The 17,719-nt window shown below is 32.2% G+C and overlaps 2 protein-coding genes across 3 annotated transcripts; both read left to right on the top strand.

Moving 5' to 3' along the window:
* The first annotated feature begins 976 nt into the window (after positions 1–976).
* Positions 977–6,069, top strand: LOC133283638 (sulfite exporter TauE/SafE family protein 3-like). Of its 2 annotated transcripts, none has more exons than XM_061480519.1 (12): positions 977–1,214; positions 1,857–2,016; positions 2,179–2,379; positions 2,463–2,527; positions 2,675–2,762; positions 2,861–2,934; positions 3,017–3,103; positions 3,206–3,256; positions 3,361–3,586; positions 3,676–3,765; positions 3,853–3,993; positions 5,758–6,069. In XM_061480519.1, exons 1-12 carry the CDS (start codon positions 1,029–1,031, stop codon positions 5,841–5,843), a joined length of 1,455 nt encoding a protein of 484 aa, XP_061336503.1. In that variant the 5' UTR covers positions 977–1,028; the 3' UTR covers positions 5,844–6,069. The 2 variants fall into 2 exon arrangements, with proteins under 2 accessions (XP_061336503.1, XP_061336504.1); XM_061480520.1 differs by having other exon boundaries at positions 2,681–2,762.
* Positions 6,070–8,190: 2,121 nt separating this feature from the next.
* On the top strand, positions 8,191–14,719 carry LOC133283646 (la protein 1-like). Its single transcript, XM_061480532.1, has 14 exons — positions 8,191–8,323; positions 8,426–8,504; positions 9,027–9,176; positions 9,861–9,997; positions 10,474–10,622; positions 11,072–11,173; positions 11,291–11,442; positions 11,685–11,827; positions 12,313–12,461; positions 12,900–13,001; positions 13,099–13,444; positions 13,724–13,871; positions 14,085–14,166; positions 14,411–14,719. The coding sequence occupies exons 1-14, from the start codon at positions 8,270–8,272 to the stop codon at positions 14,499–14,501; spliced, it is 1,884 nt and encodes a 627-aa protein (XP_061336516.1). The 5' UTR covers positions 8,191–8,269; the 3' UTR covers positions 14,502–14,719.
* The last annotated feature ends 3,000 nt before the right edge of the window (positions 14,720–17,719 follow it).

Raw genomic sequence — 17,719 nt, forward strand, 5'->3', positions numbered from 1 at the left:
AAAAAAGTCCACAATCAATATTGCATTCAATAAAATTTGAAAGTGATGTATATCACACTCTCAGGACCTAAAATTCAATGTACTGCGGAAAACACTTACCGGAGGGCCCTTTCAATTAAAGATCCGAAACCATACATACAGCTACTTTTAGCTGGATGCAAACAAAATAATTAATTTTTATATCCTCCCCGTGTTTCTTGGTTTATCTTATCATATTTAGACATAATATTTATTAAATAAAATAACCCTTGAATAAACTATGTCAAACAAGTAACTAGTAAGTCAAGTGAAAACAATTCAATTCAAGTCGCCTCAAATGAAATCAAACTTTTAATAAGAATAAAGTATTTTTTTTTTCCTAACAAAAAAAATATGATTCTTATCCTTTATAAAAAAAATTTAGTCATCTGATCCTTATGGAATTTAAAGTGGATTCATTTTAGAACCGGTTTGGATGAGCTTTTTTCACTTTAAATTCTTTTGGACGTCTACTTTTAAGAAAAACAGAAGTTACAAAAGAAGCTAAAAATTTACTTTTTTTTAGAAGCTGAAAATTTTAACTTCTAAATAAAGTAAAAGTCAAAAGTCACTTTTTTTTGTCAAAAACTAAATATTCTTGTAAAAATATAAATTGCTTTAAATTTAGTAAAAATTACTTTTAAAATAAGGAAGAAATAAAAATTATTTTTTCTGGAAGGCAAAACAAACCGGCTCTTAGTTCTTCTGAAGGATTAATGTGGCTCTTTTTGAAATTTATGAGGGACCATAATTTCAACTAAATGGATCCACTTTGAATTTCTTAGAGATCTTGGATTAAACTTTTATTATAAGAGACTAAAGTGGAGATCATATTTTTTATTAAGGAGCCCAAATTTTTACTCTTTTAATAACTCAAAGATATTCTAAATTATTTTAATATTCTTCCATTTATAAGTACTCACATTTTTTCAACCAAAAGAAGCTTGGTTTGCAACACACCTTCCTCTCTTCTTAGAGCTTTCCATGCTTGGAGCAAATTGGCTGTGATCATGAGAAATATGAGAAATGTGGTTATTGTTTCATTCAATTTTTTGCTTCTTCTTGTCTTTGTTTCTGCTATAGGAAGAAGCACTGGAAGTGAAATATCTGCTACAAATGGAACACAACCTTTTACTTACATTGTCAAAGCTATGGAGTTCTTATGGAGTCATTCAGGTTATCAACATGTCTGGCCAGTAAGTTACTTGCATTCATTACATGTTGTTTCTTAATTACCATTACATGGCCTTTCTTCATGAGTCAATCTTACTCAACTTTCCTACCTTCATTGCTTCTTCAGTGGCCTTTTTAAGTGGAGACAAAATTAACAAAGGAAGCTCTTTGGTTTACCAAGGGAGTTATTTCCTTGGAATACAATATTTTTTTTTTGGAAACATCCTAATTTTCTCTTGTCTAGTAGTTTCCTCCCGTATTTACATGAGCTTCAACTTTTGAGCTGGTCCATGGGACTAATTTGCAATACAGGATGAGTCCATGATAAATATTTTAAACCCCTTCCAAAGGTGGAACTTGTAAATCAAACCAAAAGTACTTTTTACAATATTAGATATAATATATATTTTTTTTTTTACAATATTAGATATATATATTCTAAAATAAGGAGCACTTGATGATGTGTAGATTTGGGTATGTCACTCTTTAGATAAACATGTAGGTGTACCAATGTGAAAATATATGTTCTATTGTGTTAGGATCTTCCAAGTTTCTATTTATATGTACATGTATGATTGTATATGAAATCTGTAATTTTTGCCATTTACTTACCTGTATTCGGATTAAGAAACATCAAATTTGATTGCTCGCCTATGAATTCATAGGAAATGGAACTTGGCTGGCGAATAATTGTTGGCACCTTGATTGGAATCTTCGGAGCAACATTTGGAAGTGTAGGGGGAGTTGGTGGTGGGGGCATCTTTGTACCAATGCTAATTTTGATTATTGGGTTTGATCCAAAATCAGCAACTGCTATTTCAAAGTGTAAGATTCTGTCTGATCTCAATGATAACTGAATATCCGTCAGCATTTACCTGTTCATAAATAATGTTTATGCTGTTCTCTGAATGTTTCTTTCAAGAATGGTTTAGTGAAGAAACTTGTTTATGAACTCCTTTTTTTGACCATTTATTGTGTCTGTTTCAGGCATGATCATGGGTGCAGCGATCTCAACTGTATTCTACAACTTGAAGCTAAAGCATCCCACACTTGATAGACCCATTATCGACTATGATTTGGTGCTGCTTATCCAACCCATGATCCTGCTTGGTATTAGCATAGGAGTTGTTTTAAGTGTACTGTTTGCGGATTGGATGATCACTGCTCTTCTAATTATTCTCTTCATAGGTAATACTAGAAGACATGTACTTCAACTCCACTTAAAATTTTCACTCAGTGATATGGTTGATTTGTTATATTGGGACCTGTAGGGACATCAATCAAAGCGTTCTTCAAGGGTGTTGAAACATGGAAAAAGGAAACCATAATAAAAAAGGTTAGTACTACAAATATTAGAGAGCTTTGGTGAACTTATACTTTTGCACTTTTGCGCCCCCCCTCTTCATGCCCCTGGTTATACGTCACTGCATTTTTTGTGCAAGGACAATTATAATTCTAAACCTACCTTTTCAATCTCTTGGAGTCTCAGGAGACTGTTAAGCTTTTGGAGTCTCAGGAGACTGTCACGCTTTTGGAGTCTCAGGAGACTGTCAAGCTTTTGGAGTCTACTGGTGAGTTTATTTATTGGTTCTTTTCATGAAAAGATTTCACATGGTCACAAGATAGAAGCTATAATATATATTAATTAAGCATGACCCTTTTGTTCCAGCCAGTTGCAGTGAGGAAGAGGAATACAAGTGTCTTCCAGATGATGGGCCTCAAAAGGAAACTAGAAAAAATGAGGTTGGCCTACTGTGATAGCGTCGTTCTTTATATAATATAATCAGTTCTCATATGCAATATTGGAATGCAACTATGCATGCAGGGGACCATAATAGGCAACATTCATTGGAAGGAGTTTGGACTTGTTTGTTGTGTCTGGCTTGCACACCTAGTCTTACATGTTGCCAAAGTAATTTCTCTTTCTGCTGGTAGAATCAGAACTTACATTACATCCCTCATTTTACTTGTATATTTATTTGAACTAATCATTAAAATGATTCACTTTTAACAGACTTATACACCTTCTTGTTCATTAGCATACTGGATACTTTTTTTGTTACAGGTAAACCAATTACATACATCGATTTGTGTCCTTTCTTTTCCATTGTGCAAAATATTAGTGTGCGTTACTTATAATCTGGAAGCATTATATTTTCTGTTTTGAAGATACCACCTTCTCTAGGGGTATATCTGTATGAAGCAGTAGGCCTATATCAAGGGTGGAGAGCTATTGCTTCTAGCGAAGGTCAAATCACACATTGGAAATTGCACCATCTAATTCTAGCCCTTGTGTGTGGTCTGGTGGCTGGAATTATTGGTGGACTTCTTGGTATAGGTAGTGGATTTGTGATGGGTCCTTTATTGCTTGAAGTGGGAATTGCTCCTCAGGCGAGTTCTATTAGCAGTTTCACCTGTGTTATTATATTATATAAATTGGTGAAGATATAGTTAGCTTCTTATGTTTCATAATGGTGCAGGTAGCAAGTGCAACAGCCACTTTGGGAATGACATTCTCAGCATCTATATCTGTTGTACAATATTACCTCTTGAATCGTTTTCCTGTTCCTTATGGTAACATTTTACCCTTTTTTATTCTGAATGGTTTTCAAAGTCAATATGTTTCAAGTAATAATATGCATGTTTCATCCTGTTTTACAGCTCTCTACCTTACACTTGTGGCTACCTTTGCTGCATACATAGGACAGCGTATCATTGACAAGCTTGTTAGTGTCTTCCAAAGGGCCTCTTTGATTATCTTCGTAGTGGCTTTCACAATTTTTATTAGTACAATTGCACTAGGTGAGTTTTTATGCTGTTGTTTTGAGTTGCTGCTTGCTAAGTTCGCTTTTGTCTTTGTAGAGAGGCGTAGTCTTTCAGCCCTTTTGACAATAATAATGTCATAAAGAAACATTTCCCATGATGATTTAAAATTCAAATATTTTGCTAAAATAATACGATTAGATGTGTATGGGGTATGCATGTTTAAGTCACACATAGGGTGATGTCTGACTTGTGAAAAACCAATATATAGCGTGTTGCGAGTGACACATGAGTGGTGTCTATCTTCAAGTTGGGCATGTATGATTCGCGACTTGCAATGCATAACAAGTGGCAAATGCACACTGGCTTTTGTACAAGTCATGCATTGAGCAACTTTATTAGAGAAAGCTAAGGTCTAGTTTTTATATTTCAGATTTTATTAGAGATATAATAAAAGGGATTAATGTTTCTAATGTTGTAGGAAATAATTTTATCTCATACACACACATAAAAGTATGTGGGGTTCATGTTTTTTTTCCTCTCTCCTTTTCATATGGCCTCACATGGGTTCCGCACACTTTTATGTGTATGTAGGGGATGAAATTTTCTCGTACAACATAAGAAACATTAATCCCATAATGAAATCATTTATATGTCAATTCCTAATGGCTTAAGTTTTCGGGGGAATTATGAATTATTCATAACATGCCTGTGCATTATCCACGCTTCAAAACCCAGAGTGGACTCTTGTAGGGATGTGCATAGGTCGAACTGAACTGAATTTTTTGAAAAATCGAACCGAATTGGTTTAAATGGTTCAGTTCGGAAGTGGTTTGGTTCGGCTGGAAACGATTCGGTTCGAAACCGGTTTGGGTTGACCCTATTTTGAAAGGAAAAAAAAATTAAAAAATAAAGTTATAAAAATCAATTTGGTTCAGTTTGAAAACGGTTCGATTCAATTTCGGAAACGGTTCGGTTCGGTTCGAAACGGTTCGGTTCTTAAACTGGTTCTAAAAATCGGTTCGGTTCATGAACTGGTTCTTTAAAATCCAGTTTGGTTCATGAACCGGTTTTTAAAAACCGGTTATTTTAAGAACAGTTCGGTTCGGTTTATGGTTCGGTTCAGTTTTTTGGTTATTTTGCACATCCCTAGTCACTCTTGCATGCAGACAGTGGCGAACCTAGGAAATTTTCTTTATGTCTGCACCCTTAGCTATGAAAAAGTTACTCATACATTCGGTTAGCCATGATATTCATAGTTAGGAAAGTTACTCATACATTCGGTTAGCCATGATATTCTTGGGTGGAAGAGATGACAGAGAGGCTTTGTGCTTAGCCAAACGAGCACTGAGGGACCCCAGGATCAAGTTGGTTGTGTACCACCTTGCTCCTAAAGAATACAATATAGACTTGGAGTGCATAAGAGATAATGAGGTGTTAGAAGGTATTAAGAAGCCAGAGTATGGCTTGGAAGGTGTGAGTTATAGAAGAGTAACGGTAAATGATGGACTAGAGACATCTAATATTCTACATGATATAGTAAATGAACATGACTTTTTCATAGTTAGGAGAAGGCATGACTTTTCCCTCAACTTTATGTCTGCGAGTGCAGACAATAGCACCCACCTGAGTCCGCCATTGCATGCAGAGATGTTCTAAAGATAAAATAAAACTATTCATGTGCATTTTCGCAAGAGCTTGAAGCTTTTGAAAAGTTGGTCCATGCCATTTATTCTTCTTTGTCTGGCCTTGTAAGAACCAGCATCTTGCTTACATAGCTTTCACTTCTATGGCTGTGTGTAGGTGGAATTGGTATATCAGACATGGTTATGAAGATTCAAAGGAATGAATACATGGGATTCGAGGACCTATGCAAGTATGATGGATAGAAGAGTTTCACGTATTTTTTTTTTTTTTATAAATAAAGAGGGGCTAAGCCCCAGAGAGTTTCACGTATTTATTTAGTTGCACACATATTCTGTTGTTGTTGTTTGCCCCTGCTTCACCCGGTGAGAGATGATATGTTTTATTTAAATTATAAAGGTTACAAGGAAGTTTATATTAATGGAAGCTTTAAACCTTGTATGTCCGGAGGAGATGTACCATACCATCTTCATAAATTATTAAATGGAAAATATATTTGCATATACTTTTTTTTTTTGGTTAATTTGCATAGTTTTACAGCACCTCTATTATTTGTATTTGATTTGTCCCAAAATAAGATAAGTCTGCACAAATTAATGAACCCATATATATAACAAGGGAAATATTAATCTCATGTCACATGAGACAACAAGTCTCTCCTACACACTCAAAAAGGTATGGGTCCCACTTTAATATTTTTTTCTCTTTCTCCGTGCAATGGGACCCACTCAAAATTGTGAGTGCAACATGAGATAACATATCTTGTGTTGCATAAGAAAATATAATCCCATATAACAAAGAGTGCAATGATAGTTTCATAAATAATTTGTTTACAGAAGTCTCGGAGGATTAACTAACTATCAGACCGATTTAAGTTTAACATCTAATTCATAAATTTTGATAGTTAATCTATTATTGAAGTAGTAGAGGACATGTAATTAATCATTTGTTATACATACTTAACCAATAATTTACATGTGAAGGTTGGAAATGCAATATAATAGTGGAAAAATTGTGAAAGATAACGGAAAACTAAGGTTCATGAGTTAATTTTGTATAAACAAAGATATAATTAAATGTCATAGCACCTAAAATATATCTATTCTTTTTTTTTTTTATGATATATGTATTCTAACACTGTTACTATAGGTTAATCATGGAAATCAATAACTTTAAAATATTTATTCTACTCCCCTTATCTTAAAAAAAATGTGGAACTAAACAGCAACAAAATTAAATTTCTAAAATTAAATTTTTGGTTTGACTATACTAACTCCAAGGTGTAAAATAAAAATAAAAATTAAAGCCATGAAAATCTTTTTATGTTTGTAGATTTTAATTAAAAAGTTGATGTGTTTTGATAGAAACGATATTTTGCTTAGGTAAAAGCATAGAATAAAATTTTTCGCCAAAAAAAAAATTTGCATAGAATAAAATTCACTCTTTCTTAAGATTGAAGATACTATACTTTTATAGATTCAAAGAAACTTATAGATAGCTGGGGACCAAGATTTTTTTTATGATAAGGGCAAAAATAAATATCAAAGTTACTATATAAAGGATTAATTATTATAAATATTGTTGAAAGAGGAATTAATTATTAAGGCTGAGACTAAAAAGTTAAAGTTTAAGGAGGCGCGATCGTCGACCATATCCCTCCTTGATTCGCCACTAAGATTAACTGCAAAGTTATCATTTTAACTAGAAGTTAGTTATTTTGTTAAATAATTATTCTGATAATTAACAATTAACAAGTTGAGCTGAAATAATTTACAAATAATTCAATTTATTTACATTCCTAATTAATAATTAAATAAAGATAAAAGAAAAGCATTGAAAAGAAGTATTCCAGCTTAAACAAAATTATTAGTCCGCTACTCAGTAACTTTATTGTATGTTTCGTTTTATTTATTTTTGAGAAAGCACTTTTTTCTTTTAAAAAAAATCAATAAAATTATAGCACAGTACATTGAGCTAGTGGAGGGTCAAGTTCTAAATCTATGCTAAAATCCAACATTAACATTATTTTAAGAGGGCGTTTGGTACAGGAGAAATTTTTATTTGTCTGGGAATCTCGATTTTCAAAAATATGATTTTTACATTCAGTTTACGATAATATCTGAAAATTTAAAATTTAAAAAAATTCAGTTTTCCGAGAATCCCTCAAAATTCCGCATACCAAACGCCCCCTAAGGGTTTTGTATCATTTAACATTGGGAAATATTAATCTACTTTTACGTGAAGTAGCTTATCTCATTTTCTCTCACTTCGATTTTCGCACTTCACTTTTTTTTTCTTGTAATGGTGGGACCCATCTAGTTTCTCTTTACAACATAAGATACCTATCTTATGTAAAAGGAGATTAATAAAACCTTTTAAAGTTACCACAACAACCTTTCTACACACAACATTTTGTGAGACTCACAATTTTTAAAGCAAAAAAAAAAAAAAATTCGGCACGCAAAACGAATCTCTATAACATAACACAATCATTTTTCCTACGGCGTAACTCTTATAAAACCCTTAATTTATTATTGGTTTAAAACTCAAATATAAAATTCCGAATACACGAAATGAAAAGAAACCAAACACTGATTATCTCATAAACCCTACAACACTCTCACGCTCTTTAGGCACAGCGCCTCTTTGATTTCCGTTTCATCAATATTCAATGGCGATCACACCGTCGTTGGACGAGGAAACAACGAAGAAAGTGATACGACAGGTTTGTATCCGTCGTATTTGGTTTTCAATATCCATTTGCGTATGCTGTGATTGATCATTCAACTCTTGTGTCGTTTTGTCCTTCCCTAATTTGCGAAATTAGGTGGAGTTCTACTTCAGTGATAGCAACCTTCCTAAGGACAGTTTTTTGAAGAAAACTGTAAATGAAAGTGAAGATGGCAGTATCCTTGCATTTTTACCTGTTTTTTGTTTCATTAAAATTGGTTCATGTTTATAGCATTTTGCTAAAGTAGATGAAGTATTAAACTTGGTGCTTATTTGATTGGAATGAAAATGAAAATGAAGATATTTCCCTTCCATTTCACTTGTACAATCTCATTTCACCTAAAAAAACAGTTTTTTCCCCCAATTCTAATAATGGGGCAGTGCTATAAGAATAAAAAGTGGTCATTGATTCATTTGTATTTGATGACTCACATAATTAAAAAAATAAATCAGAACACTTAAATAAAAGTGTGATTAGCTACTTCCTTTTCACAGATAGAAAGGGAAGGTAGCTATCATTTCATATTTCATTCCTATCCATGATACCAAACAAATTAGGGAAAATGAGAATTCCATTTTATTCTCTCTTCCTTAGACATTACGTTAAAAACTATTCCATCCAGCTAAACATGACCTTCATATGGGTACCTGTCTTTTTGTTTTCATTGTTGGTCTTAACTGTTACTACAACCACACAGTGGTTAGTTTGGCTTTGATTTGTTCTTTTAATCGGATGCGAATGCATCTTAATCTGGGTGATGTTAAGCCGGATCAGGTGACCCAAGATACTGTTAAAGCTGTTGCTCAAGCTTTGAGAAATGCGGCTTCGCTCAGGATCTCAGAAGATGGTCAGTTTCTCTCACTGTTTGCTTTCTTGTTTTCTTCCTTGTGTTGTGCAGTTGTGTTTATTTTTGTGTGAAAATGCGGTTCTACTCAGGCAACAATCAGTTACATATTTATGTGCGATTCGTAATTAAAGAATCTAGATTACTGCAACTTCCACATATCTTGGTTGTGTACATTTTTCGTTTTTTTGACTAATTTAGAGTAGGAGATAGTGCAATTCTGGCTTGTTTAGACTTGGAGATAGTGATTTTCCTTCTCCTAACATGCTTTAGCAATTCACTATTTGCTATGCAAAGCTCTATTCACTATATTGTTATGAACCGCTTACTTCTACAAAGCACTATTTGCTATTAAAATGAGGGATTTATGGTAATTACTAGTAATGGTAACAACATATGTTATTTTATTTTTGTAATTTCTTTTAAAACTTTTAGGAGTCCATTGAGATGAGTGGCAGAGGAAGCAGATGGTCATAGATTAAGTTTATTTTTTGACTTTAATTTGGGTTTCTTGGAGTGAGACTATGAATGAAATTGGCATCAGTTTAACCACATATTTGTCACTTCCAGATCAGTGGTTGACTGGATCAAAATGTTTTGTTTTAATTTTGGGTGCTAATTCTATGTTGAATGAACACATATTACTTATAACACATTTCTTTCTTATTTTGTATTCATATGTTTCAGGGAACAAAGTTGGCAGGGCAACTGAACTTCCAAAACAAGAAGAGGAGCAGGTAGAGATAAGAACAATTGCGGCATCACCATTTGAATATGATGTGAAGCTTAAAGATGTGGAGACATTCTTTGGTCAATATGCCGAGGTAATATTAGTACTGGTGCCATAGTTTAGATTCTGACCTTTTAGCTGGAGAGCATTACGTTTCCTCTTCTTATCCTCTGAGTTTTGATGCATGGTATGTGCCAACTGGAGCAAAAACTGTATAAAATTTCATTATGTCTCTTCACCCGAAATAGGAGCAAAATTTCTATATTTAAAGATAAACTCTGGCATTTGATTTCGCTTGTTAATCTTTGTATGCTTCAGATTATATATTCCTTTAACGATAAAACTTTTTGGTAGATAGTCCTAGAAGTGGGAACTAGGAACTATGTAGTACTTTTTGATAATTTATTTTATTCTAAAGGGAAAAGGGAAAACCCCAGTGCACAAGGCTTTGTGACTTGGTGAGATTGTATGCAGTTTTATCATTTCATTTTTGCAAAGAGGTTATTTTCCAAACTCGAACCCGTGACCTTCTGGTCACAAAAATAAGAAATTCTTGTTTTTCTATTTCAGGTAAACAGTGTTCGGTTTCCCCGTCATGTTGGAGACAAAAAGTTTTTCTGTGGCACTGCCCTTATTGAGTTCTCATCAGATGAAGAAGTGGAGAAAATTTTGATGCAAAGACTGATCTATGCAGGGGCTGAGTTAGAATTAAAGCCGAAGTAAGAATATGCTTGTAGTGATTCAAGACTGATCGTTGAGGAATTTTAATAAAAAAGTACTAATATTTTTTCCCCTTATATTAGAAATGTTTCTAATGCTAGGGAAAGAAAGGGTAGATAATCCAGTGTTTTCTGTCAAATTCATTCGTGTATATATTTCATGAAGGATTTTGACAAAAGAACATTGGATTATAATATACATATATTGCAATAACATTTGCAATTATTTTTTATATTTGTAAATAAAGTAAAATTATAAAAAATAAAAGTGAATTGTTAATAGTTTGTTTTAGAGCCAGTGATTCTCCTGGCATGACTATATGAAAATTTTCAAATCACTGCATTTAGCTTCCAAAATTGACTTTTGTTACTAACTTGAAAATTTTGGGGCATGCGACAGTCTACATATGCATATTGTCTAATATTGTTTATATTTATACCCAATTCAGGAAGGACTTCGATGCAGTGAGAGAAAAAGAATTACAAGACCTTGAAAAATCTCGTTCACTTGTGGGTTCAAATCATCAGAATAACTCAAGTACAGAGGCAAAGTAAGATGGTGACAATTCTTTTAATCCCCACCTCCACTCACAAAAAAGATAAAATAAAATAAAATAAAATAAAGAAGAAGATTGTAAACTGATTGCCTTCATTCATTTTTATCACAGCTACCCTAAAGGCTTACTTATAGCCTTCAAACTAAAGAGCATTTCTGATGAAGTTCCTTCAGAACAAAATGACACTGATCAACAAACCAATGACAATAATGGTGTCTCCAAAACAGATCAGCAAAATCCCTCTGAAATTGCTGCTGAGGAATGTAAGAACTCAGAGGAAGCATATGGTCATAGATTAAGTTTATTTTTTTGACTTTAATTTGGGTTTCTTGGAGTGAGACCATGAATGAAATTGACATCAGTTTAACCACATATTTGTCACTGCCAGATCAGTGGTTGACTTGATCAAAATGTTTTGCTTTAACTTTAGGTGCTAATTCTATGTTGAATGAACACATACTACTTACAACACATTTCTTTCTTATCTTTTATTCATATGTTTCAGGGAACAAAGTTGGCAGGGTAACTGAACTTCCAAAGCAAGAAGAGGTAATTGAGCAGGTAGAGATAAGAACAATTGCAGCATCACCATTTGAATATGATGTGAAGCTTGAAGATGTAGAGACATTCTTTGGTCAATATGCCAAGGTAATATTAGCACTGGTGCCATAGTTTACATTCTGACATTTTAGCTGGAGCGTTTCTCTTCTTATCCTGAGTTTTGATGCATGGTATGTGCCAACTGGAGCAAAAACTGTATAAAATTTCATTATGTCTCTTGACCCGAAATAGCAGCAAAATCTCTATACTTATAAACATCAGATTGTCTTCAGCATTTAAAGATAAACTCTGGCATTTGATTCCACTTGTTGATCTTTGAATGCTTCAGATTATATATTCCTTTAATGATAAAACTTTTTGGTAGATAGCCCTGGAAGTAGGGACTAGGAACTAGGTAGTACTTTTTGATAATTTATTTTATTATAAAAGGTAAAAGGAAAACCCTAGTGCACAAGGCTCCCCAACTTTGTGAAAGTCAATTTTATGCAGTTTTACCAATTCATTTTTGCAAAAGGGTTATTTGCCAAACTCGAACCCCACAAAAGTGACAAATTCTTGTTTTTGTATTTTAGGTTAACAGTGTTCGGTTGCCCCGTCATGTTGGAGACGAAAAGCTTTTCTGTGGCACTGCCCTTATTGAGTTCTCATCAGATGAAGAAGTGGAGAACATTTTGATGCAAAAACCGGTCTATGCAGGGGCTGAGTTAGAATTAAAGCCAAAGTAAGAATGCTTATAGTGATTCAAGAATTATCGTCGATGAATTTTAATAAAAAAGTATTAATATTTTTTTCCCTTATATTAAATCTTTTTCTAATGTTAGGGAAAGAAAGGGTAGATAATCCAATGTTTTCTTTCAAAATCCTTTGCGTATATATTTCACGGAGTATTTTGACAAAAGAACATTGGATTATAATATACATATATTGCAATAACATTTGCAATTATTTTTATATTTATAAAAAAAAATTAAAATTAAAAATTGAATTGTTAATAGATGCTTTAGAGCCAGTGATACTCCTGGTATGACTATATGAAAATATTCAAATCACTGCATTTAGCTTGTAACATTGGTTTTTGTTACTAACTTGAAATTTTGTGGCATGAGACAGTCTACATATGCATATTGTCTAATATAGTTTATATTTATACCCAATTCAGGAAGGACTTCGATGCAGAGAGAGAAAAAGAATTAGAAGACCATGAAAAATCTTGTCTACTTGTGGGTTCAAATCACCAGAATAACTCAAGTACAGAGGCAAAGTAAGATGGTGACAATTCTTTTAATCCCCACTTCCAACCACAGAATAATAAATAAAAAAGATTGTAAACTGATTGCCTTCTTTCATATTTATCACAGCTACCCTAAAGGCTTAGATGGAGCCTTCAAACTAAAGAGCATTTCTGATGAAGTTCCTTCAGAACAAAATGAAACTGATCAACAAACCAATGACAATAATGGTGCCTCCAAAACAGATCAGCAAAATCCCTCTGAAATTGCTGCTGAGGAATGTCATGAAAAGATATCAGAAAATGTTGACAACGATAAAGAAAATAATGGGGTAAATGAAGTAAAGGAGACTAAAGGTGAAGAAAAGAGTCAAGAAACTGAAGAAAAATTTTCAGCTGCTGCTTACAAGGACAACAAGGATGTTGTATTACGTGAGGATTTGAAAGATGTCTTCGAGAAGTTTGGTACTGTGAAGGTAATTAGGGTTTCCCCTTTCTCCAGCCGGGTGGGCCTTTATGCCTTCTGTCTGATTTTTTTACAACTCCCACCTTTTTGTTTTTCTTATGTAGTTTTTTGCACTTTTAAAAGGATATTGTTTGCCTCCAAGTTTTGTTTGAATACCCTGATGGTGGGCTAGACCTTTCTGTTTCACTCCAATCCTTAAGACTAAAAAATTGGTTATCAATTTATCATTAAGCTTTTTGAATTGATCAAGACTGGTATATGAATCCTATATTCTTGTTTGCCTGTTCAGTACATTGATTTCAAGGTTGGAGCAGAGTCAGGATACATTCGGTTTGAAGAACCTGAATCTGCTCAGAAAGCTCGTGCTGCTGGAGTTCTTTCTGAAAAGGGGGGCTTAGTTGTGAAGAATTATGTTGCTACTCTAGATCCAGTGACTGGTTAGTTTCACATCTAGTTTAATTTTTCAAAACAGTTATTTCTGTTTGGATTTCATTTGTAGTCTTAGCATATTGTTTCTTTTAATGTTTCTAGCTATGAGGATAAGCTATATTCTATTTAGATGGTAAAAATGCACACTTCATGTCTAATGACACTCTGTAATTTTATTGGTAGTTTAAACTGAGAGCTATTCTTGTGTGTCATGATCTCAGGTGAGGATGAAAGAGAATACTGGAGCCTGCTTCGTGGTAATCGAGAAAAAAAGCACCGAGAATTTAAGAGTAACCGTGGAAGGTAAGGGCTTGGACTCAACCATGTCTTGAATTTGACTTGAAGAAGTCTTTTGGTTCCTCTTTTCATTTCTCTTTTTATGGGGTATGGGTGGAATAAATATTCAGTACTCCTAGTGATATACCTACTAAAATTAGAAATAAAAGACTCACCTAACTACATTTATTCCCACACTTCTTGCTGAAAACTTACTCGAGGGTATGGAACTGGAACTAGAATATTAATTATATCATTTATTTCTTCGCAGGGGAGGAAGGCATGGTAGAGCGGGGAAACATACCCGCTATAGAGAGAATGAATCTGCATTTGGTCGCCCAAATAAAGTTAGAAAGTTCTAAAACTGCATAAAGGGTTTTATAGATAAAAGCCTTTTTGTGTTGCTGAGAGATTAGGTGAATGAGAGCCCCTACTGCAAATTTTGATTAGTTTGTAGCTGCTTTAAGGGGTTTACCTGATGTTTTTCTCAGCTACTTTTGGATTTTGTGATTGTACACACTAAGTTATTGCTCTGATGCAATTTGCCGTATTACAATTTAATGCACGTCTTTGAATTTTTCTCTTTTTTATTTTTAAACTTTTTTGGGGAAGCTATGTAAAAATAAAACGGCTTTATGGTTTTTTTTCTTTTTGTATTTTTGGATGAATCCCGGATAATGAAGTGGGAGATATTTGATAAAAAAAAAAAATTAAAGGAGATAGATAATTATAAAATAAATGACATGAAAGATATTGTTATTCAAAAAATAAAAATCGAATGGAAGATATTCAAACCTTTTTATTTATTTAAGTTTAAAATTTAGGTTTTTTTAAATATAATTTTAGTTTCCATCTTGATATAATATTAATTAATTTTAAAATTAATGAGTCATCGTAATTTTCCTAATATCCTTTTCTTTCATTTTTGTTCTTATGTTCTTATTAGTTTTTAATGACTTCAAACTATTGTGGTTAACAATTGACAAGAAATTTAAATGATATATTAAGAAAGAGGCATGGAGCTATTTTACATTTCAAAGGGATAAGTGCTTCTATGTTTGACTTTTCATTTCCTTTTTTTTTGAAAGATATTCATGACCAGATCTTGAATAAATTATTTTTAAAATAATATGGGAGATGTTATATTTATAATATCTTTTCTCTTATAATCTTTTATAACCACTTTTATGGTTGTTGGATCAAAATAAAATTATCGGCTCTCATTTAATGGTATTTTGTAACCATTGATTTGATTTTGATCAAATAACCATAAAAGTAGTTATAAGGTGAAAGATGTTGTAAATATAACCTCTCTCAAATAATATAAACTAAGTATTATTGATTTACTAATATTAAAAATTAAAATTAAATTTATATTCTTTTAGGGAGAAGTAATTTTTTTTTGATATATTTTTAAGGAGAAATTATACTTATAACTTCTTTCAACCATTTTTATGATTTTTTGATCAAAATCAAATCAATAGCTCTCATTAATATCATTTTGTAACCGTTGATTTGATTTTGATCTAATAACCATAAAGTGATTGTAAGAGAAAAATAGTTATAAGTATAACCTCTTTTATTATTATTATTATTATTATTATTATTCTCCTATAATGATAAACGTAAAGTCACTTTAATAATTTTAATGATTTAATTAATATTCAAAAGTAATTTAACTTTATACCATTCAAAAAAATTCAAACAATCTTTTCAAATTTCTTTATAGAAAGTGAATCACAATGCTCACAATCGTTTGTTTTTAGAGTAAATATCCATTTTGGTCCTTGAATATTACTGTCGAATATTAGGAGTGCTTGTGGAATAGGTTGGGGGTGTCACTTGCATTTGGCAAGTGGATCCAGGTTGCTTCTCAATAGCTCTGCAAGTATTCCCTTAATTTTCCATATTGTTCTTTTTCACAACCTTCAACCAATTCTATTAAATAATTTATAGTTATAGTATTGGATTTTATAATTGTTATTATTGTTTGAAGAATTATATTTTGACTTTATTAATAAAATATGAAAAATAGTTTTCTCATTTTACATAAGAAATTTTTTAATGTTACACTAACAATTAAAATGTAGGTCCCATTTTATTTTTTTGTTTTTTCATTTTTTGTGAACCCCACTTATATATTGTGTATATAATATGAAAAAATATTCTCATGCAAAATGAGAAAATTAATCTCCATAAAATATATTTTGCTACAATCAAAAGACTATTTCTAACATTAAAAGCTTAATTAAAAATCACAAAAGCTAACATCTTGCACTTAGTTTTTTTAAAGTTTAGAAAATCTCGTTTCTAATTTTTTTTTGTATTACAAATTTTTAAGTTATTATATAATAAAAAAGAAAGTGTACGTCATCATAGCGTAAATCGTTTGAATTTCAATAATGACATACAAATTCTTAAATAACTTTATTTGTCATGCAAAAAAGGAAAAACAATATATAGTTTATCCTCCAAATTTCTCTCTCCCTTGTGTTATTAATAATGTCATCACTTCCATTATCAAGCCAATTAAAATATTAATAATTGCTCACAAAAAATATATAATAATTAAAATATTGAGAAACAACACTACCAGGAAGTGGATTGTATCCACGGAAAGAACAGTTGGATTGAAAGATGAATTTTATAAGAGTTATGTTGTAGGAAAAATGATTGTGTAATATTATAGAGATTCGTTTTACGTGTCTTAATTTTTTTTTTCTTCAAAAAGTGCGGTCCCACAAAATGTTGTATGTGTAAGAAATTTTTTTGTGTCATGTGACATGATAGATATCTAGTTTGAATTTTAAGTGAAATCCAAAAATAAATATTAACAATTTAACGTAACATAATTTTAAGTGTCAGTGCACCCGTTGTACGTGCGTCTTTCGTTTAAAAAATGATATTTGGATTAAATTTTTTTTTTCCTTTGTACAACTTGCACCTCCTCTCTTTGATTTTAATTGACCTATTGCAACAAGTCAGTTGCGTGACAGAAGTAACTTAAAAATTTCCATATTAATAATAACTACTAATTTATGTGATAAGTAAATATTTATAAATTCTTACAAATTATATTACGTGTATACATACATTATGTACTCTTCGGATTAAGTAACGTAATTTGTAAATAAATTTTTTTTAAACATAATCCTCCCTTTAAAATAAATAAAATATTGATTTCATAAAAAAAAGTTGAAATATAAACAAGTTGCCGTTAAACATTTGAAAATGAGCACATAAAGACATAGGTGTCTCATTTCTCCTTGTCCATTGCTACCGTTTCATGCATTAAACCATAGGGTTTGAAACTCTCATATGCGCCCCTTCAAGTTTGAATAGAAGAGAAAACCAACGTTTCACTTTCTAATTCTCTTTCTCTCTCTCAACCTTTTTCCTCCTTTTCATCTTGATCGTTGCAACAGTGCATTCTGCAGATCCTTCCTTCTTCGCAAAAACTCCGTTCTTGGATTCTGCCACTGCGAACAGCTTCGGTCATCTCAATGCATTCCTCAACCCTTGGGATTCTGTAGTTCAGTTCGTGAGTGTCCAATTTGCTTGATTATGATGCTTTCTTCGC

The sequence above is a fragment of the Gastrolobium bilobum genome, unplaced genomic scaffold, assembly GCF_033153095.1.
Source record: "Gastrolobium bilobum isolate Gb01-03AN ecotype WA unplaced genomic scaffold, APGP_CSIRO_Gbil_v1 utg18685, whole genome shotgun sequence".
NCBI lineage: Eukaryota > Viridiplantae > Streptophyta > Magnoliopsida > Fabales > Fabaceae > Gastrolobium > Gastrolobium bilobum.